Source organism: Bos grunniens, chromosome 3 (assembly GCF_055505025.1).
Source record: "Bos grunniens cultivar Pamir isolate PY7600 chromosome 3, Bosgru_T2T1.0, whole genome shotgun sequence".
Taxonomy (NCBI): domain Eukaryota; kingdom Metazoa; phylum Chordata; class Mammalia; order Artiodactyla; family Bovidae; genus Bos; species Bos grunniens.
In genome coordinates, this window is record NC_141167.1 from 7,912,656 (window position 1) to 7,940,209 (window position 27,554).

Below are 27,554 nucleotides of genomic sequence, written 5' to 3' on the forward strand. Positions count from 1 at the left end.
TCAGTCCTGTCCCATTGTTTGCCAGGCGACGGACTGTAGCCCGCCAGGCTCCTCTGTCCATGGGATTCTCCAGGCAAGAATACTGGAGTGGGTTGCCATTTCCTCCTCCAGGGAATCTTCCTGACCCAGGGATCAAATCCACATCTCTAATGTCTCCTGCATTGGCAGGCGAGTTTTTTTCCACTAGCACCACCTTGAAAGCCCTGAGAAGTGCATGGTTGGCTTCAGTTCAGCCTTTCAGCTGCATATCCTTGTGCAGTACACAAACTGAGCAACTGTATGTGAAAGACCTTCTCCTGACAGTAAACCCATCTCTTACAGAAATGAAAATTTAAGCAACAGTGAAAGTGAAAGTTGCTCAGTCGTGTCTGAGTCTTTGTGACCCCACGAACTGCACAGTCCTTGGAATTCTCCAGGCCCCAATACTGGTGTGCCACAGTGAGACTCCTTTTTACCTATCTGATGGGCAGAGATGATAATGACTAGAGTTGGCCTACCCATTTTTCTGCAGAAGGGCAGATAGCAAAAATATTTTCAGCTTTGCAGACCACACAGTCTGTGACAATTATGCAAATTGGCCATTGTAGAGCAGAAGCAGTTATAACTTCAGAGCATGGCTGTGTTCCAATAAAGCTGTGTCTACAAACACAGACTTTGGGCTGGAATTAAACTTAGGGCTAGACTTTGCTAGTCCCTGGTCTAGAATACAAGAAACAAGCCACCGATACTTCCTTGTCAGGGGTGTAAACTGATAAACCATTTTGGATGCTCACTTGGATAGGGCCCAAAACACGGGCTCAAAATCTAACATTTTATCAGCTGCCTGAAGAAATTAATTGCCCAAAGGCAATTGGATAAAGATGTTCCTTATAACACTGTGCATAGAAGCAAAACATTAAAAACAATCTACAGGTTTTTCTACAAGAAATTTGTGGACTTAGTGATAGTATAGCCTTATGTGGGCTTCCCAGGTAGCACTAGTGGTAAAGAACCTGCCTGCCAATGCAGGAGACGGAAGAGATGCAAGTTCAGTCCCTGGGCTGGGAAGGTTCCTGGAGGAGGGCATGGCAACCCACTCCACTATTCTTGCCTGGAGAATCCCCATGGACAGATAAGCCTCGAGGGCTACAGTCCACTGGGTCGCAGAGAGTTGGAAATGACTGATGCAACTTCACATACAGGCATGCATAGCCACATATGGAATATTATACCATCTTTTTCATGGAAAAGCCGCTCTTTGTATATTAAGTATAGCAGTACAGTGTGGGACAGTTATATATAGCATGACCTCGGTTCAGTTCAGTTCCGTTCAGTCACTCAGTCATGTCCAACTCTTTGTGACCCCATGAACTGCAGCATGCCAGGCCTCCTTGTCCATGACCAACTCCTGGAAGTTACCCAAACTCATGTCCGTTGAGTCGGTGATGCCATCCAACCATCTCATCCTCTGTCATCCCCTTCTTCTGCCCCCAATCCCTCCCAGCATCAGAGTCTTTTCAGGTGAGTCTGCTCTTCGAATCAGGTGGCCAAAGTATTGAAGTTTCAGCTTCAACATCAGTCCTTCCAATGAACACCCAGGACTGATCTCCTTTAGAATGGACTGGTTGGATCTCCTTGCAGTCCAAGGGACTCTCGAGAGTCTTCTCCATCACCACGGTTCAAAAGCATCAATTCTTTGGCGCTCAGCTTTCTTCACAGTCCAACTCTCACATCTATACATGACCACTGGAAAAACCGTAGCCTTGACTAGACGGACCTTTGTTGACAAAGTAATGTCTCTGCTTTTGAATATGCTGTCTAGGTTGGTCATAACTTCCCTTCCAAGGAGTAAGCGTCTTTTAATTTCATGGCTGCAATCACCATCTGCAGTGATTTTGGAGCCCCCAAAAATAAAGTCAACCACTGTTTCCAGTGTTTCCCCATCTATTTCCCATAAAGTGATGAGACCAGATGCCATGATCTTGTTTTCTGAATGTTGAGCTTTAAGCCAACTTTTTCACTCTCCTCTTTCACTTTCATCAAGAGGCTCTTCAGTTCTTCTTCACTTTCTGCCATAAGGGTGGTGTCATCTGCATATCTGAGGTTATTGATATTTCTCCCGACAATCTTGATTCCAGCTTGTGCTTCTTCCAGCCCAGTGTTTCTCGTGATGTACTCTGCATATAAGTTAAATAAGCAGGGTGACAATATATAGCATTAACTTACTCCTTTTCCTATTTGGAACCAGTCTGTTGTTCCATGTCAAATTATAACTATTGCTTCCTGACCTGCATACAGGTTTCTCAAGAGGCAGGTCAGATGGTCTGGTATTCCCATCTCTTGAAGAATTTTCCACAGTTTATTGTAATCCACACAGTCAAAGGCTTTGGCATAGTCAATAAAGCAGAAATAGATATTTTTCTGGAACTCTTTTGCTTTTTCGATGACCCATCAGATGTTGGCAATTTGATCTCTGGTTCCTCTGCCTTTTCTAAAACCAGCTTGAATATCTGAAAGTTCACTGTTCACGTATTGCTGAAGCCTGGCTTGGAGAATTTTGAGAATTACTTTACTAGCGTGTGAGATGAGTGCAATTGTGTGGTAGTTTGAGCATTCTTTGGCATTGCTTTTCTTTGGGATTGAAATGAAGACTGACCTTTTCCAGTCCTGTGGCCACTGCTGAGTTTTCCAAATTTGCTGGCATATTGAGTGCAGCACTTTCAAAGCATCATCTTCCAGGATTTGAAATAGCTCAACTGGAATTCCATCACCTCCACCTCCATGACCTCGGTCATGTGAAAGAAATCTAGGTGCTCATTTATGCATAAATGAGTTTAGAAGGATACACCTAAACTGTGAAGACTGGTTGTCTTTTATTTTAATTTCTCAGTGAACACAGACTTTTTATAATCAGAAAAAAAGGTTTCCATTTTAGAGATGAAAAACTCTTAAGTGTAACATCGTCCCTTGGTGCCTGAATTCCCGCCATCTTCCACCCTGACCTCCTTTCCTCTTATTCCTCCTCCTGCAGTGATGTCTAGTAACACCTAGACTTGAGTGTAACAACACTCTGAGTGCCTGACTGTGCTTCTGTCCAGGCCAACCTCTCAAGAGCCTTCTCCAGGCTCTTTCTCACCTCCCTGATCTTCCCCATCAGCCTTCCCTCCAGCACACACAGAGCACTCTTGCACACCAGGCCCTGTGTGTTTTAACTTGTGTCACTGCTCACAGAGATTTGGTGAGGGACGTGCTCTCAGGGTCTACCTTTTATAGGGAAGGAAGCTGAGGCTCAGAGGGGCTGAGTAAGTCCCCGAGGTCACACAGCTGGGATGCGGTGGGGCCAGAGACTGAGCGTAGCAGCCTGGCCCCAGAGCCCCGGCCTCCGCAGCTGGGCGCCATGGTCTCCGTGTGTCCACTGTGTGTCTGGCCCTGTGTGTCCCACTAAGGGAACCACCAAGCTCTTAGGAGGAGACCCTGCCCTCAAGGAGAGTCCACTAGTTTCCAAAGAAACCCACACGATGCAAAGGCCAAGGGAGTGAGGCATGAAGACGACGGCCCCTGGGCTGCAGGGCGGGCACTGAGAGCACCGGGTGGCTTCTGAGGGTAGCGGCCCTGAGCTTGTAGGGGGTCAGAGGCTCTCAGGAGGCATGGCATGGACGAGTCCCCGGACCCCTGTTTCCCATGGAAGGTGGCAGGTGAGGCCTCACCACTTCTGGGTATCTCCTCAGAGCCCAGCCCTGAGGCCAGTGGACCTCCAGATGGGTTTCTCTCTTTCAGAGCCCAAAATGAACATCAGAACCATCTACCTGGCCGTCCGGGTGGTCAAGAACACACTCTCTGACACCCGGTCCAAGGTAACAGGGTGGAGGGACCCAGAAAGGGGGTGTGTGCTGGGCCTCTGCGGGGCAAGTGGAGGGAAGTCAGGGCGCCTTCTTCATCAGCTGCAGCCTGCTTGCCCACCCCTCCCCTCCAGCTCTGTGTGTGGAAGTGGGGCTGCCTTCTCAAGGAAGGCCCTTTGATCGAAAACCTACCTTCCCAGCCAGTCCTGAGTGGGGCTAGAGAAGAAAGTCTCCTCGAAGCTGTGGCCCTCCCTCCAAGACCCTCCCTGTCATCAAGAACCTGGAGTTTTCCTGTAAAGGGGCTCCGACACCACCCTGGGCAGAGGAGAGGCCAAACACACCCAACGTCAGCCCAAGCTGCTTGGCTAGCTAGGTGTTTTGTAAGGTCATTACCACATTTGAGAAAAGCAACTCTGCAAATAAAGGTTAAAAAAAAAAACCCACCATCTTGGCCACTGCAGCCTTGGCCCCCTGGAGAATAGCTTGGCTTCTGGACATGGCCCCTGCGGCTGACCCCTCATGTCCTGGGGGTGCAGTTCAGGACAGTGAGGGTTTGCACAAACCAGGGAGGGAACAGGGGCACTCGGTCTAGAGCCTGAGGCAGAGCCATCTTCAATACCTAGAGGATGGCAGGAGTAGAGGGAATAGGCTTGTTCTGTGTCATCCCCATGTATGAGCCCTGGGGAGCCCAGGAGAAGAATCAGGTGGTTCTCACTAGGGCTTCCTGAGGATGGAGCAACTCTACAGAGAAAGCACTGTGCTCATGTCTCAGGGGCTTAGATGAGGCTCCTGGGTAGGGTTGCTGCTGAGCGGGGTCCCCTGGATGAGGCAGGCGGAGTCACCTGGATGAGGTGGTGGACAGAGTGGGCAGCAGCCAGGTAGCCCCGGAAACCCCTTCCAGACCACCGCACCCTCAGATCCTAGCTGTCTCATGTCACGGGGTTGGGTGCAGGAGGCGGAACCTCTAGCGCCAAGCACGTCTGTGCTCTGTCCTCTCAGGTGAGGATGGCCATTCTCCGTATCATTGGGCAGCTGGCCCTGTCCGGCTTCCAGGACAGGATCAAAGGTTGGGGCCTGAAGTACGTGTCTGTGCAGCTGACCTTGTCCACCTACAAACTGGTGAGTGACGGTGGAGCAGCTGGGCTTTGGAAATGGTTTCCACTGCATTGAGGAAAGAGCACTGCTCGAGGAACCTGCACGCATGTACATGCGCACAGACACACACAGCAAGCTGCCAGGGGTCTAGAAAATAGTGAAACATGTGCACAGCTCTGGGCATCTGGGAGACTCAGTGTCTGGGAGTCAAGCCTCTTGCAGGAGAGGAAACCACAGCTGAGACCATGGCAAGCCCCTGCCGGCCCACAAGCAGGCACTCCTTGGTTCTGTCTTCCAGACCAACCGCAGGGACAACTTTTACCAGAGGGACCTGGAGGAGAAGATGGTCCACAAGGTCACCATGGACACCGTGAGGATCATAACGTCTTCTGTCAGTGGGATGACCAATGTGAGCTGGCACACTGGGCTGGCACACTGGGGCTGATGGCTCAGGTCTGTGCGGTGCTAGGCTGTGAGGGGACGATAGCACAGGTCCAGAATTCTGCACTGTCGCTTCTCCCATTCCCACTACTTGAGAGGATGGGGAGCCCCAGATCTTCCAATTACCTGAGCTTATTTTTCAAGATTCACTTCCTTGGGCCCTTATTACCTTCACCAGGGCAGTGCTTGGCACATAGCAGGCCTAACACATGTCACTTGACTTATTGCTGGAAATGCATCCGTCACCTTCCAGCCCCTCACTCCAGGCGTGTGCATGTGTGTGCACATGTGTGCGTGTATTCAGTCGCTCAGTTATGTCTGATTGATTGTGGCCCCATGGATTGTAGCCCACCGGGCTCCTCTGCCCATAGAATTTCCCAGGCAAGAATACTGGAGTGGGGTGCCATTTCCTACTCCAGAAGATCTTTCTGACCCAAAGATCAAACCTATGTCTTCTGCATTGGCAGGCAGATTCTTCACCACGAGGGCCACTTGGGAAGCAAATGCATATGCATGGAAGTGTGTATATGTGTGAGTGTGCAAATAAATGATTCTAAGGATTATATTTCACAAACATTCATGAGTTCCAACTATGTGTAAGTCATCAGGGCATACACAGGAAGGCTCAGTATGACCCCCAAGTTGTTCACAGGCTTTAGGGGGAAAATATGTGTCAATTTTTAATTGCATTACAATGTGACATAGAAATAAGATAGGAAAAGTTTATCATCACTGCATATGGAGGGAATCATTGTCTGTTAATTGAGGCCATGGGCCAGATGCTCCCCATCCAGTGGCAGCTTCTCTTAATTACAGAAATAATAGTTATAGTAATAATAATGGTTACAATTCATTGATCACACGTGGCAGGTACTGTACTAGATGTGTAACATCTAGAGTCTTATTTAATTATCCCAACCACCCTGTAAGGTAAGGTCTGTTGTTATTATTACCTAGCTTTTATAAATGAGGAAACTGAGGCTCAGAGGGACTCATTAATTTGCTCAAGGAGTCTAAGCTGGTAAAGAGTGGAGCCAGGATAAAAATGCTCTTTCCTGTTCATTATGCTGCATCCCTGGGGGAGCCCAGTAGCCAGGGATTCTAGTCCTGATCGCTAGAACACATCAAGCAACTTCACTTGTTAGTAGCACAGGAGCTCACCCCAAACTCCTAGGGGTGGGAGTGGGGCTAAAGGGAATCAGGGTCACTGGGGGTGTTCAGTGATCATCTGGTGAGATGGGAGATGGCAGAGTGAAGCTGGAAGGCTAGAGTCACGGCTCTAAGAATCTGTAGAGAAATAGAACTAGTAGGAGATATGTGTGTGTGTGTGTATCTCAAAAATATCAATAAATTCAGATATGCAGATGACACCACCCGTATGGCAGAAAGCAAAGAGGAACTAAAGAGCCTCTTGATGAAGCTGCAAGAAGAAAGTGAAAAGGCTGCCTTAAAACTGAACATTTAGAAAATGAAGATCATGGCATCCGGTCCCATCACTTCACAGCAAGTAGATGGGGAAACAATGGACACAGTGACAGATTTTATTTTCTTGGGCTCCAAAATCACTACAGATGGTGACTGCAGCCATGAAATTAAAAGATTCTTGCTCCTTGGAAGAAAAGCTATGACAGACCTAGACAGCATATTAAAAAGCTGAGACATTACTTTGCAGACAAAGATCTGTATAGTCAAAGCTATGGTTTTTCCAGGAGTCATGTACAAATGAGACAGTTGGACCATAAAAAAGAGGGAGTGCCAAAGAACTGATGCTTTAGAATTGTGGTGTTGGAGAAGACTCTGGAGAGTCCCTTGGACAGCAAGAAGGTCAAAACAGTCAATGCAAAAGGAAATCAACTCTGAATATTCATTGGAAGGAATGATGGTGAAGTTGAAGCTCCAGTACTTTGGCCACCTGATGGGAAGAGCCAACTCATTGGAAAAGACCCTGGTGCTGGGAAAGATTGAAGGCAGGAGGAGAAGGAGACAACAGAGGATGAGATGGTTGGATGGCATCACCGACTCTCTGGACATGAGTTTGAGCAAACTCCAGGAGATGGTGAAGGACAGGGAGGCCTGCCGTACTGCAGTCCATGGGGTCTCAAAGAGTCAGACATGACTGAGCGACTGAACAACAACATATATATCGTACAGCTGTGAAGGCTGGCAAGTCTGAAATTTAGGGGGTAGGCCGGCAGGCTGAAGACTCATGCAGTAGCTGAGGCTGCAACCTTGAGGCAAGCTCTCTTCTTCCTCAGGGAAACCTGTTTTTTACCCTCAACTGATTTGATGAAGTCCACTCATATTATCCAGAGTAACCTCCTATATAGATTATGGACTTTCATCCGATTGCATCAAAATACCTTCATTGCCACACCTAGATTAGTGCCTGATTGAATAACTGTGTGCGTTCACTCGCCAAGTTGACACATAGAAACTGATCATCACAATTGGCAAGGTTGTACACCCAGTGTGCCTCTCTAGGGGATCGGGGGTTAGAGGGAGGGCTGGTCAGAGAGGATGTGCTGGATGCGGGGTGGAGGAGGCCAGTGGGCACAGCGTCGCAGGCTGATCCCAGCACCCCCTTCCTGCCCGCCCCCAGGAATTTTGGGTGAGGCTCCTGTGCTACATCATGGAGACGGACTACACGGAGGCCTTGACCCCCATCTGCGTCAGCCTCACCAACCTGGCCGAACGCCAGCTGCACGCCAAGGACGAGGAGGCCAACGCAAGCAAGAGCAGGCACGGTGGGCAGCCCCCCTGTGCCAGCTGGAGGGACTGGGCAGGTGGGCCGCCTCGTGACTCGGACTGTTCCCCCTTCTCCAGGAAGCACCCTGGAGCCCAGAGAGCCAGGCCTTCCCAAAGAGGCTGCCCTTGCTGAAATCTGAGGAGGTTAAAATCGTACACTCTTCCTCTGGCAGCCCATTCCTCTCGTCCCCACCTCCCCACAACCCTCGCCCAGACCTCAGGGCAGGGGTCCTGGCTCAGGCTTCCCCCAGGTGTGAGCTCTTTGACCCCCAGGAGCCCTCTGGAAGGACTGTATATCCCATCCGAGTCCTCTGGAACCACCCCCACCAGGCCCTCCCACTCGCCCCTGATGATGCACTTGTTAGCACCAGACCCTCAAGAAAGGGACAACACCGACCTACTTACAGGGGACCCTGCCGTCCAAGGGGGCTGCTGTCATGGTCCTGGGGCTTTGAGGATGGATGTGGCTGGTGACAGGAGGTGACTGCGAGCCTCACAGGACCCAGTGATGGTGAAGGGCAGAGCCAGCTCTGGGCATCCGGCTAGACCATCCCCTGGTCTACCTCCTGCCCCAACCCTGAGTCTGGGGCTGGCTCCCTCCTGGGTGCTGCCCCTCCCTGCAGCTTCTTAGCAGGCCTGCCCCTCCCTCGCCCGCTGGTCCAAATGCTATGAGTTCCTGCTACTCCTGGGCTCACAGCCTCCCAAAGCCTGCAGAGGGAGGGGAGGGGAGTGGGCGGGTGTCTAGTTACTGTTTGCTCAACAAGGCAGAGACTCACAGTAGGAGAGAAACACTCTCACACTGGCCTGGTGTGCACTCCCAAGTGGGCACGTCCTGAAAAGAGCACAGTATATTAATGCATATATAAGGAATTTAGAAAGATGGTAACGAAGACCCTATATGTGAGACAGCAAAAGAGACACAGATGTAAAGAACAGACTTTTGGACTCTGTGGGAGAAGGTGAGGGTGGGATGATTTGAGAGAATAGCATTGAAACATGTATATTAGCATACGTAAAACAGATCGCCAGTCCAGGTTCCATGCATGAGACAGGGTGCTCAGGGACAGTGCATTGGGATGACCCTGAGGGATGGGATGGGGAGGGAGGTGGGAGGGAGGGTCAGGATGGGGACACATGTCCACCCATTGCTGATTCATGTCAATGTATGGCAAAACCCACCACAATATTGTAAAGTAATTAGCCTCCAATTGAAATAAATAAATAAATTGAAAAAAAAAAAAAAAAGAGCATCTTCTCAGCCCCAGCCTGTAGCACCAGGCTCCTCCTTCCCAGGATGGCCAGTTGTAATGATGTTCTTTGTGGGAAAGCCCCTGTCTTGACCCCTCCTGCATTCTGGGGGGCGCTGGGATGCTGTTGGGGCGTGCGGGGAGAAGCTCCCCCGGGGCACAGGAGCGGGGCAGCCTCAGTATCCTGTATCTTTCTCTCCCCAGTGGACCTGCCCGCGCCACAGAAGCTGCTGGCCCGTCTCCTGGTGAGTGGCTCACGGGGGCCGTGCACTGGCCTGGCCCCCGCTGTGTCCTGCGGTGCCCCTCCCATGAGCTCCTAATCCCCAGGGCCTCCAGGGGGAGCTTGGAGCTGGATGCTTGGCAGGACAGAGCTTTCCAGGCTCCCGTCGTCCCTCTGGGGAGGTGCGGCAAGGGCAGCAGGCGCCCAGATTTCTCTGCTGGCCCTTTGAATGGCCCCAAGCATCCGCAGGACACTGTCAGCAGCCTGCCCTTCCCTGGGGGTCAGCTCTGCCCTGCACCCATGCATCTTCCTCCTTGTGTTGACCCTGCTCCGAGGTCCATGGAACCCTGGGTGGGGAGGGAGCCTGAATTCTCGCGTCTCCTTTCCTCCCTTCAGCATCCTCTGCAGGGATGCTCTGATCCTGGGAATCCTCGGAGCTCTGCTTGAAAGGCCCCATCCTGTCCAACTCTCCCTTTAAGGGCTCTGACAGCGAGACCCCAGGTTGGGGTGCACGAGGCCTGGGGCTGCCCAGCCCAGGAGAGGCCCCGCTGGAGTCTCGGTGTTCCCCAGGTACTGATGTCATCCCCCTACAAGGGGGAGGGCCGTGGGATCGCCATGCTCAACCTTCTGAAGACCCTGAGCCAGAGCATTGCCCCCTCCATGGCCGACATGTGGGAGCTGGAGATCCCGCTGCTGGTCAAGTACCTGGAAGGTGAGATGTCCAGGGTGCCTGTGCAAGCTACCTGCTAAGTGTACATACCGGGTATAGTCATGTGGCCTGAGCAAAGGAGCCTGCGGTGCTTGTGTGGGTCACTCCCCTGCCTTCAGGGTACCCACTGGGTGCTAGTCCTGTGGCCTGAGCAAAGGAGCTCAGATGCGCGTGTGATGTCTTCACACACACCCATAGTGTACATGCAGTGTACTAACCACCTGGTCTGAGCAAAGGAGCGGGGTGTGTGAGCCACCCCCAAGCAGTGTACATGCCGTGTACAAGTCACGTGGCCTGAGCCAAGGCGCCCAGGCTCCAGGTCCTTGGGAGGGTGGGGAGGGAAGTGCGGTGTGTTCACGGAGGACCCCAGCTGCTGCATTTAGGAGGCGGCATGAAGGAGCAGCGGGAGCGAGGAGCACGGGTGGCCTTCTCTCTGCAGAACACACCGAGTTTACATGGAACCAGAAGACGTGGGAGGACAAGCTGATTCAGGTAGAGGCAATCCCACCGCCTGAGGCCGGGGTGGGGGGCGGTGGGGGCAGCTCTCGGTGGGTTTGGCGTGTGGGGAGTTTAGGAGCCCCTAGGGAACACGTTCCCCTCTTGCCAGAAGACTTGGAGAGCACAAGCAGCTACAGCAGGAGACCCCACCCTGGAAACCAAGAGCCCCAGAGGCGGCCCAGGGGACCCCCTCCCGGCAGCCCCCAAGCCCACACAGCACTAGCGCTGGGTCGGGGCTGAAAGGGTGAAGCCATCTAGAGACCAGGGAAGGCGCTAGGGAGGGAAAGTCACTGCTCAAGGTCACACCGCCCTCTGGAGCACTGCGCACCTGTGCCTTCTTCCCCCACCCCCAGTTTCTGAGAAACTCGCTCAAGAAGACTCGGGGTTCCAACTGGAGCCTGCGTCTGAGCAAAGAGCTGAACAACCAGATCGAGAGCTTCGACAGCCCCTCCCTGGAGAAGGTTGGTTCCCAGAGGCAGGGCTGTTCAGACAGGGAGGGGACTCCGGGACAGCACGTGAGACCAGTACGCCTGCGGCTGTCCACAGCACCCGGGGAGGGGAGACGGCTGGCTGCTCTGGGCCCGAGGCCTGTAGTGCTTTGCTCTGTCTTGTTTTTCCCTCAAGAATCTGCTTTGTTGGAGCTGGGGGGCATTTCCCCTCCAGTCACCCGCTTCCCCATTCCTCTCACCTCGCCCCCCACCTGCAGCGTCGCCCCTGCAGAGTCCATGGCAAGGAATGAGATGTCTGAACGTGTTTTGGTAAATAGTGCAAAGGATGAAGGTGACGCCGAACCACAGGATGCCAAAGGGGAGGACAAGGCTGCAGGGGGACAGAGCTGGGGCCTGGTGGTGGGCCTCCACCTTTGGCAGACGGGGGGGAAGAGCAGAACACCTTCTCTCAGACCTGCTGCACACCCACCCCCACCCCTCCCCACACACCAGTTTGTCCTCCCTGTCTCATCCAGCTGTTGGCTCATGACCACCGCATGTGTGTATTTCATTGTTAAGGGGTCTTTACAAAACTATAAACATTGCTGACAATCAGAGAAGGTCTTCACCAGTGGAAAGCATTTCATGTTCACAGATTGGAGGACAATATATTTAAGATGGTGACACTTGCCAATTTATCTATAGATTCAACACGACCCCCACTATAATCCCAGCTGGCTTCCCGCCCCCACCCCCAGAGACTGACAAGGTGATCCTAAAATTCCTGTCAAAATATAAGGGGCACAGAATAGCCAACACCGTTATGATTTAAAAACGAACAAAGTTGGAAGACTCGGATTTTGCAATTTCAAGACTTCTTGCAGAATTACAGTAAACAAGACAGGGCGATCCTGGCATCAGGACAGGTAACAGGTTGATGGAATCGAATCGAGGGTCTGGAAACAGACCTCACATTCACTGTCAATTGATTTTCAACAAGAGTGCCAAGACAATTCAGTGGGGAAGGAGTAGTCCTTGCAACAAATGATGCTGGGAAGACTGCATAGCTACTTCATAAAAGAAAAGCTGCATTCATAAAAGAATGAAGCTGGGCCCCTTCCTCATACCATACACAAAAATTAACTCAAAATGGACCATATATGTAAATATAAATTTAAAACATGAAATTCTTAGAATGAAACATAAATCTTCATGATCTGGGCTTGAGCAAAGTCTTCTGAGAAATAACACCCCAAAGCACAAGTGATGAAAGGAAAAATAGACAAACTGGACATCATCAAAGCTAAGAAGTTTTGTGCTGAAAATGGTACCGTCAAGAAAGTGAAAAATCAACCCACCGACTGAGAGAAAATACTTGTAAGTCTAGACCCTGAGAAGGGACTTGTGTCTAGAATATATAAATAACTCTTATAACTCAATAATACAATGACAAATAAGCCAATTTAAAAATGGGTGAAGGAAAGATATATAAATGGCAAGTAATCACATGAGAAATTTTTCAAGATCATTTCCATTCAGTTCAGTTCAGTTCAGTCGCTCAGTCGTGTCCAACTCTTTTCGACCCCATGAATCGAGCACGCCAGGCCTCCCTGTCCATCACCAACTCCCAGAGTTCACTCAGACTTACATCCATCGAGTCCGTGATGCCATCCAGCCATCTCATCCTCTGTCGTCCCCTTCTCCTCCTGCCCCCAATCCCTCCCAGCATCAGAGTCTTTTCCAATGAGTCAACTCTTCGCATGAGGTGGCCAAAGTACTGCAGTTTCAGCTTTAGCATCATTCCTTCCAAAGAACACCCAGGGCTGATCTCCTTCACAATGGACTGGTTGGATCTCCTTGCAGTCCAAGGGACTCTCAAGAGTCTTCTCCAACACCACAGTTCAACAGCATCAATTCTTCGGCACTCAGCTTTCTTCACAGTCCAACTCTCACATCCATACATGACAACTGGAAAAACCATAGCCTTGACAAGATGGACCTTTGTTGGCAAAGGAATGTCTCTGCTTTTTAATATGCTATCTAGGTTGGTCATAACTTTCCTCCCAAGGAGTAAGCGTCTTTTAATTTCATGGCTGCACTCACCATCTGCAGTGATTTTGGAGCCCAAAAAAATGAAGTCTGACACTGTTTCCACTGTTTCCCCATCTATTTCCCATGAAGTGATGGGACCAGATGCCATGATCTTCATTTTCTGAATGTTGAGCTTTAAGCCAACTTTTTCACTCTCCTCTTTCACTTTCATCAAGAGGCTTTTTAGTTCCTCTTCACTGTCTGCCATAAGGGTGGTATCATCTGCATATCTGAAGTTATTGATATTTCTCCCGGCAATCTTGATTCCAGCTTGTTCTTCTTCCAGCCCAGCGTTTCTCATGATGCACTCTGCATAGAAGTTAAATAAGCAGGGTGACAATATACAGCCTTGATGTACTCCTTTTCCTATTTGGAACCAGTCTGTTGTTCCATGTCCACTTCTAACTGTTGCTTCCTGACCTGCGTATAGATTTCTCAAGAGGCAGGTCAGGTGGTCTGGGATTCCCATCTCTTTCAGAATTTTCCACAGTTTATTGTGATCCACACAGTCAAAGGCTTTGGTGTAGTCAATAAAGCAGAAATAGATGTTTTTCTGGAACTCTCTTGCTTTTCCCATGATCCAGTGGATATTGGCAATTTGATCTCTGGTTCCTCTGCCTTTTCTAAAACCAGCTTGAACATCAGGAAGTTCACGGTTCACATATTGCTGAAGCCTGGCTTGGAGAATTTTGAGCATCACTTTACTAGCATGTGAGATGAGTGCAATTGTGCGGTAGTTTGAGCTTTCTTTGGCATTGCCTTTCTTTGGGATTGGAATGAAAACTGACCTTTTCCAGTCCTGTGGCCACTGCTGAGTTTTCCAAATTTGCTGGCATATTGAGTCCAGCACTTTAAGAGCATCATCTTTCAGGATTTGGAATAGCTCAAGTGGAATTCCATCACCTCCACTAGCTATGTTCGTAGTGATGCTTTCTAAGGCCCACTTGACTTCACATTCCAGGATGTCTAAGGAAATGAAATCAAAACCGCAAGACTTTACTCCACATTCACAAGGATGGCTGTAATCAAAAACACAGATAATAACAAATATTGACAAGAGTATGGAAAAATTGGGACTGACATATTGCTGGTATAAATACAAAATGGTACAGTGTTTTTGAAAAACAGATTGCCATTTCCTTGAAATGTTAAATCTGGAGCTACCTATGACCTGGCAATTATGCTCTTAATTATATATGCCAAGAAGAAATGAAAACATATGTCCACACAAAAGCTTGTATGTAAATATTCAGAGAAACATCATTCAGATAGCCAAAAAGTGGAAAAAACTCAAGTGTTCATCAGTCGATGATGAGTAAACAAAATGTGCTCTATCCATACAACAGAGTATTATTCAGCCATGAAAAGGAGTGAAGTGCTTACATCTGCTACAGAAAGGATGATCCTTGAAAGCATTACACTAAGTGAAGGAGCCAGATGCAAAGGCCCATGAATGATATGGTTTTACTTATTTGAAATATCCAGAGCAGGCAAATCTAATGAGACAGAAAATTAGACCGGTGGTTGTCATGGATGAGGGGAATGTGGGGTGATTGGCAATGTGTACAAGCTATGGTTTTTCCAGTGGTCATGTATGGATGTGAGAGTTGGACTGTGAAGAAAGCTGAGTGCTGAAGAATTGATGCTTTTGAACTGCGATGTTGGAAAAGAGTCATCAGAGTCCCTTGGACTGCAAGGAGATCCAACCAGTCCATTCTAAAGGAGATCAGCCCTGGGATTTCTTTGGAAGGAATGATGCTAAAGCTGCAACTCCAGTACTTTGGCCACCTCATGCGAAGAGTGGATTCATTGGGAAGACTCTGATGATGGGAGGGATTGGGGGAAGGAGGAGAAGGGGATGACAGAGGATGAGATGGCTGGATGGCATCACCGACTCAATGGATGTGAGTCTGAGTGAACTCTGGGAGTTGGTGATGGACAGGGAGGCCTGGCGTGCTGCGATTCATGGGGTCGCAAAGAGTCGGACACGACTGAGCAACTGAACTGAACTGAACTGAACTGAAAGATGTTTAAAAAGACTTTTTGGAGAAGTCAACTAAAGTTTTCATTTGTTCAAATATGCACCCTTCATAATAGCAGATGTAAAATATACACAGCAATGTCTATCTTCTGTAGCTAAATGGTATAGATTTGTGGGTACAAGATCTTATCAGATGTCACTTCAGGGCCAGATGCCCATTTGAAAGAAACTTGTATATAGTATTTAATACGCCAATGCATATAATTCAACCTTATTACAATAACTCACCTAGCTTAAAGGAAAGTAAACAAATAAATACGGTTTCATTGGCTCAGATAGCTTAAAAAGTCACGACTGGATACAGTGCCTTAAGGAATTTCATCAGGACTCTCCCAGACTCTTCATCACTCAGACAGACATCCTCTGGGGGTAGGGGGCGCAAGGCTGCTGAACCCTCCAGATTTGTAATTCCGGTAGATAGAGTCATTCTTACCCCAAAAGTAACAGGCAAAACCATCATCTCTCCTATAAACAAACAAAACAAAAATATGGCATAATGAAGAGAGACCCATTCAAAGCAGCAGCACAAGGTAAAATGTGTAAGCAAGTAAAACAGTGAGTGCATGAAACACGTGGGACCAAGGTGGAGAACCCCAAACTACAAGGGGCAGAGAGGCTGGGAGAAAGCCTGACCAAACGTACACTCTCTGCTTCTTGGACAGGAAGGCTCAGTGTGCTCAGGTGTCCTTTTTTCTCAAGTTAACCTGCAATGCAGGGACTTCCCTGGTGTCCACTGTAAGGACTCCGTGCTTCCACTGCAGCAGGGAAGGGTTTGATCCCTCGTCAGGGAACTAAGATCCTGCTCAGCAAGTGATGCGGCCAAAAAAAAAAAAAAAAATCTGCAATGCAATTTACTTCTAATTTTCCCAAAAGGGAAATTTGTGGAAATCTGACAGTTTTATTTGACGAGATTATTTCCACGTTTGCCCTAATGAAAAAAATGTAAGAGAATAATAGCTAAGAGCATATTTTTTAAAAAGCTCATTAGAGAAGGATTTATTCTCCCAGAACAAAGATGTAAGTGAATGAAATGAAATACAACCATGGGGTGACGGGAAGAATATACTGATGAATATTTTTATAGTCTTACCATGGAATAGAACAGACCTTCATATGCATAAAAAGAATCTTTTAGAAAGACAAAGGAAAAGAAAGAGACTGTACTCTGTGAAAATGAAAATTGTCTGCATGACCAAATGAAATAGGTATGAATAAAATCAAAAGAGAAATGAGACACTGGGGAAATATGGACAACAAGAGTGATCACTTAAGAAGTGAGCCTCGGGCTATGCTTGCTTTTATTCTTTCCTTTAAGATTTTTTTTTTTTTATGTGGACCATTTTTTTAGAAGTCTTTTTTGAATTTGTGATGGTATTGTTTCTGTATTATGTTTTGGCTTTTTGACTGCTTGATTTTAAACCCCGGTTCTACTACTTTCTGCTAATTTTCTTGTCTCAAAATATGCATTTGCCTTTCAGAGTTGTTGTACAGATTAAGTGAGATAATATATGTCCGTTCTCGTTATTTTTTCCCAAATGTACACACAACATTCTTGTAAACAAAAAATGCGAGAAATAATCCAACAGTGGGGAAAGAATAGAGGCAGGAATTCCAAGGTTGGACGATGAGAAGATGCAAAGATGACTCACCAAGGTGCAAACATTCCACCTCTCGTGGATGATATCCTAAGGCAGAGAGAGGGCAGGAGGATAAGTGCTCCTAGGTTTGTTGGTGGGAGTGTAGATTGATTCAGTTTATATAGGAGAGAAACTTGGCCCCCACTCTTGCTAATATGCCTGCCCTGCTACAGCCTAACCTCTCAGATTAGCCTGGATCAGATCAGATTAGTCTCTCAGTCATGTCCGACTCTTTGCGACCCCATGAATCGCAGCACGCCAGGCCCCCCTGTCCATCACCAACTCCCTGGATACTTGTTTTTAAAAATATACAAAAGGCATATTTTTAAATCTGGAGGAACAAGTAGGGACCTGCCCTTGGCAGTGACCCCAGAGGGCCGGGTTGGAGGCTTGAGGCTCCCTCTGTCCCTTCCGCCTCGCCAGGGCTTTCTGTACCGGGCCTTGGGCTTCACCCTGGCTACGGGCCTGGAGGCCGACAAGGTGGAGGTGCTGCTGCTGGAGCTGCTGTACAAGACAGACTACAGCAACGACTTCGACCGGGAGGTGAGGGTGCCCCGGGGTCCCCTCCGGGCCTTGGGAGGACATGCTGTGTGCGTGCCCGTGTGTGTGTGCGTGCCTGTGTGTTTATCCGTGTGTGGGGGGGCAGCGGACAGGGTGTTCCCCAGCACCCCCGCCCTCAGCCTGCCCACGGGGTCTCCCTGCAGGGCGTGATCCTGTGCTTTGGCCTGTGTGCCCGGGGCCAGGCGAAGACGGTGCTGGGCGTGCTCCATGACTTTGAAGAGAGGATCCAGGAGTCGGAGCAGTCCTGGCAGATCGGCGCCTGGCGGGTGAGGCACCCTTGCTCCATTGTGAGCTCTCTGGAGGCCTCTTAGAATGGTGCTCTCAGCACCCAACCAAGGCTCTTCAGTTCAGCTCAGTTTAGTTCAGTCGCTCAGTCATGTCCAGTTCTTTGCGACCCATGAACCACTGCACACCAGGCCTCCCTGTCCATCACCAACTCCCAGAGTTTACTCAAACTCATGTCCATTGAGTCGGTGATGCCATCCAACCATCTCATCCTCTGTCGTCCCCTTCTCCTCCTGCCCTCAATCTTTCCCAGCATCAGGGTCTTTTCAGATGAGTCAGCTCTTCGCATCAGGTGGCCAAAGTATTGGAGTTTCAGCTTCAACATCAGTCCTTCCAATGACTATTCAGGACTGATCTCCTTTAGGGTGCACTGGTTGGCTCTCCTTGCCATCTTACTGGATCTCAATAAGAAACTCCCCTCTGTGTCTCCTTCACCAAAGTGGAGTGGGGAATTGGACCGAGGCAGCCAAGGGCTGGTCTCTGGAGGCTGTCCATTCCATCCGCAGGGCACAGTACCCCGGGCTGGCTGAGCCCCCAGGGGGCCACCAGCTGAGTCACTGATGCCTCAAGTTTTGGCCTTGACCTTGGACCCTTGCCCTGGGGATCTGCTAGTTTAGAGAGAGAGAATTGGGAGTGTCCCAGCTTCTCCACAAAGTGGTGCCTGAAACCTGGATTTCTATTCAAAGCCTGGAGAATGTGGGCTCCCCTGCCCCTCCTTCCATGGTGGGTTGGGTGGCCTCCAACACCTCCTCCTGGAAGAGCTAGTCTGAGGCTCTCTGTTCCCAGTGAATCACCAGTGACTCAGGAGTCCCTGGCCCAGAGCAGGTGCTCAGTAGGTGAAGGCATGAAGGCACGCACAGCTGCCTCTGGTTGGGGTGTCTGCACAAAACCCCTGCAACCGGGCGGGCAGTCATGGCCAAGTCTGACTTGCTCACCACACTACAGCCAGGGCACAGCGTATAGCAGGAGGTCAATAAAGGTGTGCCCAATGATTGAATACATGACTGAGCACTTCAGGTGCCCAGGAGACACCTGAAGGAATAGATCCCCTCCCCAATGGCCACAGTGGTTTCTTCCCCTTCTCATTGACCTCACAGAAGGACCATCCCTGGAGGCGGGAGACGGTGAAGGGCGCGCTCATGGTGATGTACAGCTGCGTGGCCTCGTACTGCCACCCGCAGATGCTTCTCATCCACGTGGACAACCCCATCACCGCCAAGATCATCCACCACTACTCCAGCAGCTGCCAGGTAACCCCGGGATCCCACCGACACGCCTGCCCTGGCGATGCCCTCCTTGAGCTCCAGGCTGGGGCAGGGGGAGAGCCACCCTGCATCATTATCTGGGCACTGCCAGCCCCACCCAGGAGATTCGAGTCCTGGAGTCCTGTCGGTCACTCAGCATTTGGGGAGATCATTGCCCCAATCTCTGCTGTTCTCTGCTGCAGGGGCGGGGGGAGTGTGGGGTATCAGCGGTGGGGAGCAGCCCTTCCCCCATTACTGAGTAGGGGTAATTGTGGGTTGCTGAAGTCATAGGACAAGCCCTTGCCCAGCCCTCGCACATGCCTTCTCTCACCTCTGCCCCTATCCTGACATCTGACCCCAGGCCCTTTCATAAGGGTCAAGAAAGGGGCTGTCTTCAGAGAGGCAAAGGGACTGGCTGCTTTCTTGGAAAGGCAAGGAGGAGAAAATCAGGGAATAAAGGAGAAATGACTTTATTATTACTGTTTTGAAAACTGTGGTGAAGTACAAGATGTGAAATTTGTCATTGTAACCACTTTTAAGCATGCAGTTCATTGGTTCAGTTCAGTTACTCAGCCGTGTCCGACTCTTTGAGACCCCATGGACTGCAGCACACCAGGCCTCCCTGTCCATCACCAACTTCTGGAGTTTACACAAACTCATGTCCATTGAGTCGGTGATGCCATCCAACCATCTCATCCTCTGTCGTCCCCTTCTCCTCCTGCCTTCAATCTTTCCCAGCATCAGAGTCTTTTCCAATGAGTCAGTTCTTCACTTCATGTGGCCAAAGTATTAGAGTTTCAGCTTCAGCATCAGTCCTCCCAATGAATATTCAGGACTGATTTCCTTTAAGATGGACTGATTGGATCTCCTTGAAGTCCAAGGGATTCTCAAGAGTCTTCTCCAAAAGCATCAATTTTTTGGCACTCAGCTTTCTTTACAGTTCAACTCTCACATCCATTCATGGCCACTGGAAAAACCATAGCTTTGACTAGACAGACCTTTGTTGGCAAAGTAATGTCTCTGCTTTTCAATATGCTGTCTAGTTTGGTCATAACTTTCCTTCCAAGGAACAAGTGTCTTTTAATTTCATGGCTGCAGTCACCATCTACAGTGATTTTGAAGCCCCCCCAAAATAAAGTCTGTCACTGTTTCCACTGTTTCCCTATCTATTTGCCATAAAGTGATGAGACCAGATGCCATGATCTTAGTTTTCTGAATGTTGAGCTTTAACCTACTCTTTCACTCTCCTCTTTCACTTTCATCAAGAGGCTCTTTAGTTCTTCTTCGCTTTCTGCTGAGGGTGGTGTCATCTACTTTTCTTAGGTTATTGATATTTCTCCTGGCAATCTTGATTCTAGCTTGTGCTTCATCCAGCCCAGCGTTTCTCATGATGTATTCTGCATATAAGTTAAATACACAGGGTGACAATATACAGCCTTGATGTACTCCTTTTCCTATTTGGAACCAGTCTGTTGTTCCATGTCCACTTCTAACTGTTGCTTCCTGACCTGCATACAGATTTCTCAAGAGGCAGGTCAGGTGGTCTGGATTTCCCATCTCTTTCAGAATTTTCCACAGTTTGTTCTGATCCACACAGTCAAAGGCTTTGGCATAGTCAATAAACGAGAAGTAGATGTTTTTCTGGAACTCTCTTGCTTTTAGATGATCAAATGGATGTTGGAAATTTGATGTCTGACTCCTCTGCCTTTTCTAAATCCAGCTTGAACATCTGGAAGTTCACGGTTCACGTACCGTTGAAGCCTGGCTTGGAGAATTTTGAGCATTACTAGTGTGGCATTAAGTGCATTCAAACTGTTGAGCAGCCATCGCCATTATTCATCTCCAGACCTTCATCTTCCTAAACTGAGACTCTGTCCCCACTAGCATCAACTCCCCAGTCCCCCACCCCTAGCTCCTGGCATCCACCCTTCTACTTCCTGTCTCTATGATGGTGATGCTCCAGGCATCTCATATAATCTGAAATCACAGTGCTTGTCCTTTTGAGATTGGCTGATCTCATTTCGCACGATGTCTTGTGCATGCCTTAAAAGCAAAACTGATTTGACCTCCATAACTTGCTCTGCCCCTACAGTGATGCACAGGGCTCAGATCCTCTGGTCAGTGAAGGTGCCCCTGACTGGCATTGCTGTACTCGGGCTCAGGATGGAGGGGTTTTAGGATGCAGCACCTTCTGGGGGGCCACTGGGGGGCTGTGCCCTGTCCAGCGCGTGGCCCATGTCCCCACCAGGTTGCTGAAGGGCAGAACGGGGCGGCCGTCTCTCAGCATGCCCCTGATACTGATACTTTCCCAGCAGGGGAGAGGGTGTTCTATGTGGCCCCAGGGTCCGGGAGCAGGGGCTTGGTCTTGGGGTCTTTGGGGGCTCACCCACACAAGGTCCTCCCTGCCCCTCATCATGGTCACAGGACATCTGCCTCAAACTGGCCTTCATGAAGAGCGTGGTGCAGGTCACGGATGCCATCAAGAACATCAAGGACCTGGAAGACTTCCAATTTGCCCAAAAGGCAACTCTGACTGGCATTATCATGGTAAGCCATCTGGGGGCTTCCTCCATCCTGGGCAGTTTGGGAGATCTCACTCTGCTGACCTGAGGCCATCTGAAGCCCAAGCGGTGACAGGGGTCTCCGAGGCACCGCCTGTCTCTCTGTTTGGCTTTGACCTGACTGTAGGTGTTCTGCATGTGACATTCTTATATCTGATAAAGGTTTTCATGGCCAGGAAACATTCTAGAAGCTGGGGCTGAAGACCCCTGCCCTCAAGCCTGGTAATGCCCCTGAGGTGTCTGGTTCAGGGCTGGGAGACAAGCCCCATGGGTCAGCCCTAGCTAACCCAACATTTCTCCATAGTCAGGACCAAGAGGTCGGGCTCTGCCGTAGGCAGGACTTATAGCTACTTTTGCCCAGAACTTTGTTAAGATCTAGAAAGTACCAGCTGTCCAAAGGCAAGAGGCAGTGACAGAGGCTGCTGAGGCTGTGGGTCAGCCCCTGTCCCTCATCCCCAGACCTCTCCACTCCCTGCAATGGAAACCCTGGCCCCTGGACACCCTCTGGCTGCATTGGCAGCAGCCTGGAGGGAAGGGAGATGCAGATGGAACAGGAGGCCCTGAGAAAGAATCCGACATTCATTAGGTTCCCGCTCGGGGTCGAGAGCGACACGTATGTAATTTCACACCAGCCTGGCACAGCCCTGTGGACCAGGCCCCAAGTCCTCATGTCACACCTGAGCAAGGGCCCAGGCTGAGGAAGTGATTTGCCCAAGGACACACAGTAACTGGCAGAAATGAGCTAGAGGCACCGGCCCATCTTAGCTCCACTCCTCCCCTGAGATTTTGCTGCTTCCCCTGGGCTTCCCTCATAGCTCAGCTGGTAAGGAATCTGCCTGCAAAGCGGGAAACCTGAGTCGATCCCTGGGTTGGGAAGATCCCCCGATGAAGGGAAAGGCTACCCACTCCAGTATTCTGGCCTGGAGAATTCCAGGGACTGTATAGTCCTTGGATCACAAAGAGCTGGACACGACTGAGCAACTTCGCCTAAAACGTCAAAGGCCAACTGATCATGAAAAGAATGAAAGTGCATGCGGTATCGGAGCCCATCGCACAACGTCAGGCCCTCCTGGCTGTAACCCAGGGAATGCCCCTGCCATCGTGGTCACTGTGCGCCCGAGGCCCTCCCTGGCCATTGCGGGACTCCGGCTGGCCTGGCGGCTCACTGCCCTGCCATCCCGGCAGGCAATCATCAAAGCAGAACCGACTGACAGCCTGGTTTCTCCCGTGCGGACCATGGCCATGGATGCCCTCTCATACTTGAGGTGAGCCGGGCCCTGACCAGGCCCCAAGTGCCGCCCTGGGCTGGAGACAAGGTCTGAGGCCCCCTCTCAGAGCCTCTGGGGAGGTTGCACCTCCTTCAGGGCTTTCCTGATGGCTCGGACAGTAAAGAATCTGCCTGCAATCAGAAGACACAGGTTCGATCCCTTGGTCGGGAAGACCCCCTGGAGATGGGAATGGCAACCCACTCCAGATTCTTGCTTGCAGAACTCCATGGACGGGCTATAGTCCATGGTGTCAAAAAGAGTCGGATACAAACACTTTCACTTTAAACAAAATTACTGGATTTGGGTAGGAGCAGAAGGTTCCTAGAAAGGTGAAACACAGGACCCCTTTGGAAGGCAGGAGTTTGAAGTTCAAGAAGGAGGTGGCTCTCCCTTCTGAAGGCAAAACAGAGCCAATGAGGAACTTGTAACAATTCTGATACCCTGCCCCACCAAAGACTTAAATAAGGATCCCTGGAGCTGGGCATGGCCCCTGGGGCCCTTCGAAAGCTCTCCTGTGATTCTAGTATGCAACTAGGCTTGAGATCCACCTATGAAGGGGACAGAAAGAGAATCAGCTAGCGTGCATCACGCAACTAGCTACTACCACCAAAGGTTTATTAAAACACAGATGGCCTCCAATCCAGAAGTTTTTTGGGTTTTTTTTAAGATTTTTTTTTTAAAATGTGGACCATTTTAAAAAAAGTTTTGTTGAATTTGTTACAGTATTGCCTCTGTTTTATGTTTTGGCTTTTTGGCCACAAGACATGTGGGATCGAACCTGCACCTTTGGCACTGTATGGCAAAGCCTTAACCACTGGACTGCCAGGGAAGTCCACTACAGAGTTTTTGATTCAGCAGCTCTGAGGTGGAGACGTAGAGTTTGCATTTTCTAATAAACTCCAAGGGGATGCTGCTGCTGCTCCTGGTCCAGGTATTACATTTGAAAACTCCTGGGCCAGGACCAACCAGAAGCAAAGTCTGCGGATGCGATCAGGGAGGACCAATGGAATGTTTCTGAACAGGAGAGAGAGACTCAGAGCAGGCAGTGATAGGAGAGGCAGCTGTGGACACCTGAGTCTCCCCTTCAGTCACAGACAGACAGTGGACACCAGTGGGTGGAGCCAGGGCCCTTGTGGGGGGACAGACACCTGAACCCCCAAACAGAGAAGCTGGCCCCTTCCTTATTCTGTGATATGGCTCCTCCCACCACCCCCCAGACTGGGCAGAGCAGGTCTCAGTTCCCCACTGATCACTCCTCTTATCATTTCTTTCTCTAGCAAACTGAAGCCTTTCTACGCCACAGAGGAAAGCAGTGAGCTGATGGATATTAGTATACACTCTGTAATTTCTCTCCAACCCCCAGGAGACAGCAATGAGTCCATTAAGGTAGTTCCCTCCTGGCCACCTCATTTTCTGGATCAGTACTTGGAAGTTGATGTTAACTTCCAAGTTAACAGTGCTGGGAGCCCACCGTCCTGGACCATCTGGGAGTGGTCGGGGCAGCAAAGTACAGCAGCCTCTGTCAGTAATGTAAGGTGATGCTAGCTGCTGTAACATATACACTGAAATCTTCATGGTTTAACATGATTGTTTTCTTACTCAAATGATGTCCAGTTGGCAGCAGAGGTGGAGAGGGGGCTGCTTCCTGCAGTTGTTCAGGAATGTGGACTGACAGAGGCCCCATGGCTCCTCAGGTGGGCAGACCCAGCTCCAGAGAGAGTCTGGAGGATTTATGAGCCATTTGGCCCTCCTTATTGGCCAGAACTTGGTCACATGGCTCCACCTAGCTGCAAGGAATCCTGGGAAATGTAGTCCCTGACTGGATGACCGTTTCCCAACAGTCATCTGTGCCTCCAGGTCCTGGCCCTGGATGCCAGGGGTCAGGAGAGCTGGGCTCTAGGAGTCCAGTTTCCTGCTTTGCAAAATGGGTTCCTCTTGAGGTTGTCTTATATGTCACATAAGGAGCATAAAGAACTCAGTCTGAGCAGAAGTCAAAAGGAAGTTATCAGACCATCTCACAATATATGATCCTGGCATGGGCCACCCAGAGTCCTGGCAGGTGGCTCTTCCCCGACTGCTGCCGAGCTCTCCCTTCTCTTGGCCACAGACCCTGTATACGAACGCCCTGCATGCCCTGGAGCAGCTGATGGAGGGCCTCATGCAGAGACACCTAGACCCCAAGGGGCTTCAGGAGATGGTGCATGTGAGTTACCTGGAGGAGGGCCAGGAGCCAGTGGTGGCCCAGAATGCTGGTCCGAGGGCCAGACTCTCAGTGGGAAACAGGCATGCGTTAAGAATTGATTTGGTAATTTTCTTTAGACAAAGCTTCAAGCTGGCTGAAAAGTTGCAAGGACCAGTACAAAGAAGTCCTGTATGCCTTTCACCCAGATCCACAATTCTTAATATTTTGTGACATTTCAATATCACAAAATGTTCTTAAAAGTTGAAGTTAAATTCTTAAAAGCTGAAAAGTTGCAAGAACAGTACAAAGAACTCCTGCATGCCTTTCACCCAGATCCACAACACAATTCTTAATATTTTGTGACATGTTCTTTTTCCCTTTTTTTTTCCTCTTTACATTACACACCCACACACACACACACCCCTTTTGAATCATGGAGAGTTAGCTCTATACATCAACAACAAGAATCTTCTCTTATATAACAATATACTGTTCAAAATCACGGAATTTAACACTGATACCAGCTGTAGTCAATCAATTTTCCATATTCATATTTCACAAATTGCCCAATAATGACCTTCATAGTTATTTCCTCCCAGAACCAGGATCTAATCTGGATTATGAATTGCATTTAATTGTCTTCTCTCTCTTGTCTCTCTCCTTCAATTTGGAACAATTTATCAGTTTTTGTCTTTCATAATTTTGGTATTTTTGAATATAGTATTGCTAGTGCAGTCCATGGGGTCGCTAAGAGTTGGACACGACTAAGCAACTTCGCTTTCGCTTTTCACTTTCATGCATTGGAGAAGGAAATGGCAACCCACTCTAGTGTTCTTGCCTGGAGAATCCCAGGGACGGGGGAGCCTGGTGGGCTGTCGTCTGTGGGGTCTCACAGAGTCGGACATGACTGAAGCAACTTAGCAGCAGCAGCAGCAGCAGGGCTTTTTTAAAACTTGGATTGTTTGCTTTCTTATTATTGATTTTTTGGAGGTTGTATATATTCTAGAAGTAAATCCTTTATCAGATATGTGATTTGCAAATATTTTCTCCTGGTCTGTGACTTGCCTTTTCATTAATTTCACAGATTCTCCTGAAGAGAAAAAGTTTTTAACCTTGATGAAGTCTAATTTATTATTTTTTCTTTTATGTATCGTGTTTTTGGTATCATGACTAAGAAATCTTTACTAACCAAGGTCACAAAGATTTTCTCCTAGATTTTCTTCTAGAACTTGACAGTTTCAGGCTTTACATTGAAGTCTATGATGTATTTTGAGCTCAGTTTTCAAATATGGATCAAAGTTTAATTTATTTTAATTTTTTTGCACATGGTTAACTGTTTCAGCACCTTTGATGGAAAGACTATCTTTTCTCCACTGAATTACCTTTGCATATTTGTCAGAAATCAATTGACTGCATATTCGTGGGTCTATTTCTAGATACCTGTTCTGCTCTACTGATGTTTTTACCCTTCTTTACACCACTGCCATCCTGTCTTCATTATAACACTGTCAACATTTTAGTAAGTCTTGAAATCAGGACCAGATAGTATAAGTCCACTGACTTTGTTCTTTGAAGCTATACCCCACAAATATCCATATGTTCTGTTCTAATTTTAGTTCCAAGATGCATTTTCATTTCTCTTTTGACTTCTCCTTTGACCCATGGGTCATCAAGAAATTTCCAAATATTTGAGAGTTTTCCAGAGACCTTTTTGGTTTTGATTCTAGTTTAACTCCACTGTAGTCTGAGGACATACTTTGTACAATTCAAAGCCTTTTAAATCCATCGAGACTTAATTTGTTGCCCACGTATGATCTATCTTGGCGAACGTTCTGTGTGTGCTTGGGAAGTGTTCTGCTGCACTGAATGATATGTTCCCAAATATCACTTAAGCCAGGTATGGTTGGAAGTGTTGTCCAAGTTTTCTATATCCTTCCTGCTTTTGTCTTCTCTGCATCAGTTACAGAGATGGAGGTCGGAAATCTCTGTCACTGTGGATTTGTCCACTTCTCCCTTCAGTTCTATCAGTTTTTGCTCCCTGTTTTGCTAAGCCGTGTTGTTAGGTGCAGGGGCACGCAGGTGCTGGAGCGCAGGATGGACTGAGCTAGTGGCGTTTTCCCCTACAGTCCAACACTCGCAACAAAGCCAAACTCTTCAGCCAAGCGCCAGCTTGCTGAGGATGTTGGCCTTGTTCTCCGTTTGCTCGTGGCCTCATCTCCCTAGTGTCAGGGGCGGGGGAACCTGGGAACCTCCCAGAGCTTTGAAAATCAGGCTCTGAGTGGGAGAGAGGAGGAGAGCAGCAGCTGGCGAGGAAAGGCTGGCCTCGGGATTTTGAAGGCCCCTCTGTGTTCTGGGCTATCCCCATAGCTCCTGGAGAAGTGGATCTTGTCGGAGAAAGAATGGGAGCGGGAAAAAGCAGTGAACCTCCATCTCCATCTCATGAAAATCTATGTCCAAAGCGTCGGCGTCTGCGTGAGTCCCAG

At 49.1% G+C, this 27,554-nt stretch overlaps 1 protein-coding gene across 1 annotated transcript in view; it reads left to right on the forward strand.

The window, feature by feature from the left end:
• Positions 1-27,554, forward strand: part of MROH2A (maestro heat like repeat family member 2A) — a 54,567-nt gene that overhangs the window by 13,086 nt on the left and 13,927 nt on the right. The window contains exons 12-27 of the mRNA XM_086377208.1: positions 3,757-3,833; positions 4,818-4,937; positions 5,212-5,322; positions 7,954-8,137; positions 9,551-9,591; positions 10,137-10,278; positions 10,715-10,767; positions 11,127-11,234; positions 17,394-17,513; positions 17,675-17,797; positions 18,914-19,066; positions 21,485-21,607; positions 22,807-22,886; positions 24,167-24,275; positions 24,997-25,092; positions 27,439-27,543. Of these exons, the coding sequence (XP_086233334.1) occupies positions 3,757-3,833; positions 4,818-4,937; positions 5,212-5,322; positions 7,954-8,137; positions 9,551-9,591; positions 10,137-10,278; positions 10,715-10,767; positions 11,127-11,234; positions 17,394-17,513; positions 17,675-17,797; positions 18,914-19,066; positions 21,485-21,607; positions 22,807-22,886; positions 24,167-24,275; positions 24,997-25,092; positions 27,439-27,543 (1,745 nt within the window). The remainder of the gene's footprint in view (positions 1-3,756; positions 3,834-4,817; positions 4,938-5,211; positions 5,323-7,953; positions 8,138-9,550; positions 9,592-10,136; positions 10,279-10,714; positions 10,768-11,126; positions 11,235-17,393; positions 17,514-17,674; positions 17,798-18,913; positions 19,067-21,484; positions 21,608-22,806; positions 22,887-24,166; positions 24,276-24,996; positions 25,093-27,438; positions 27,544-27,554) is intronic.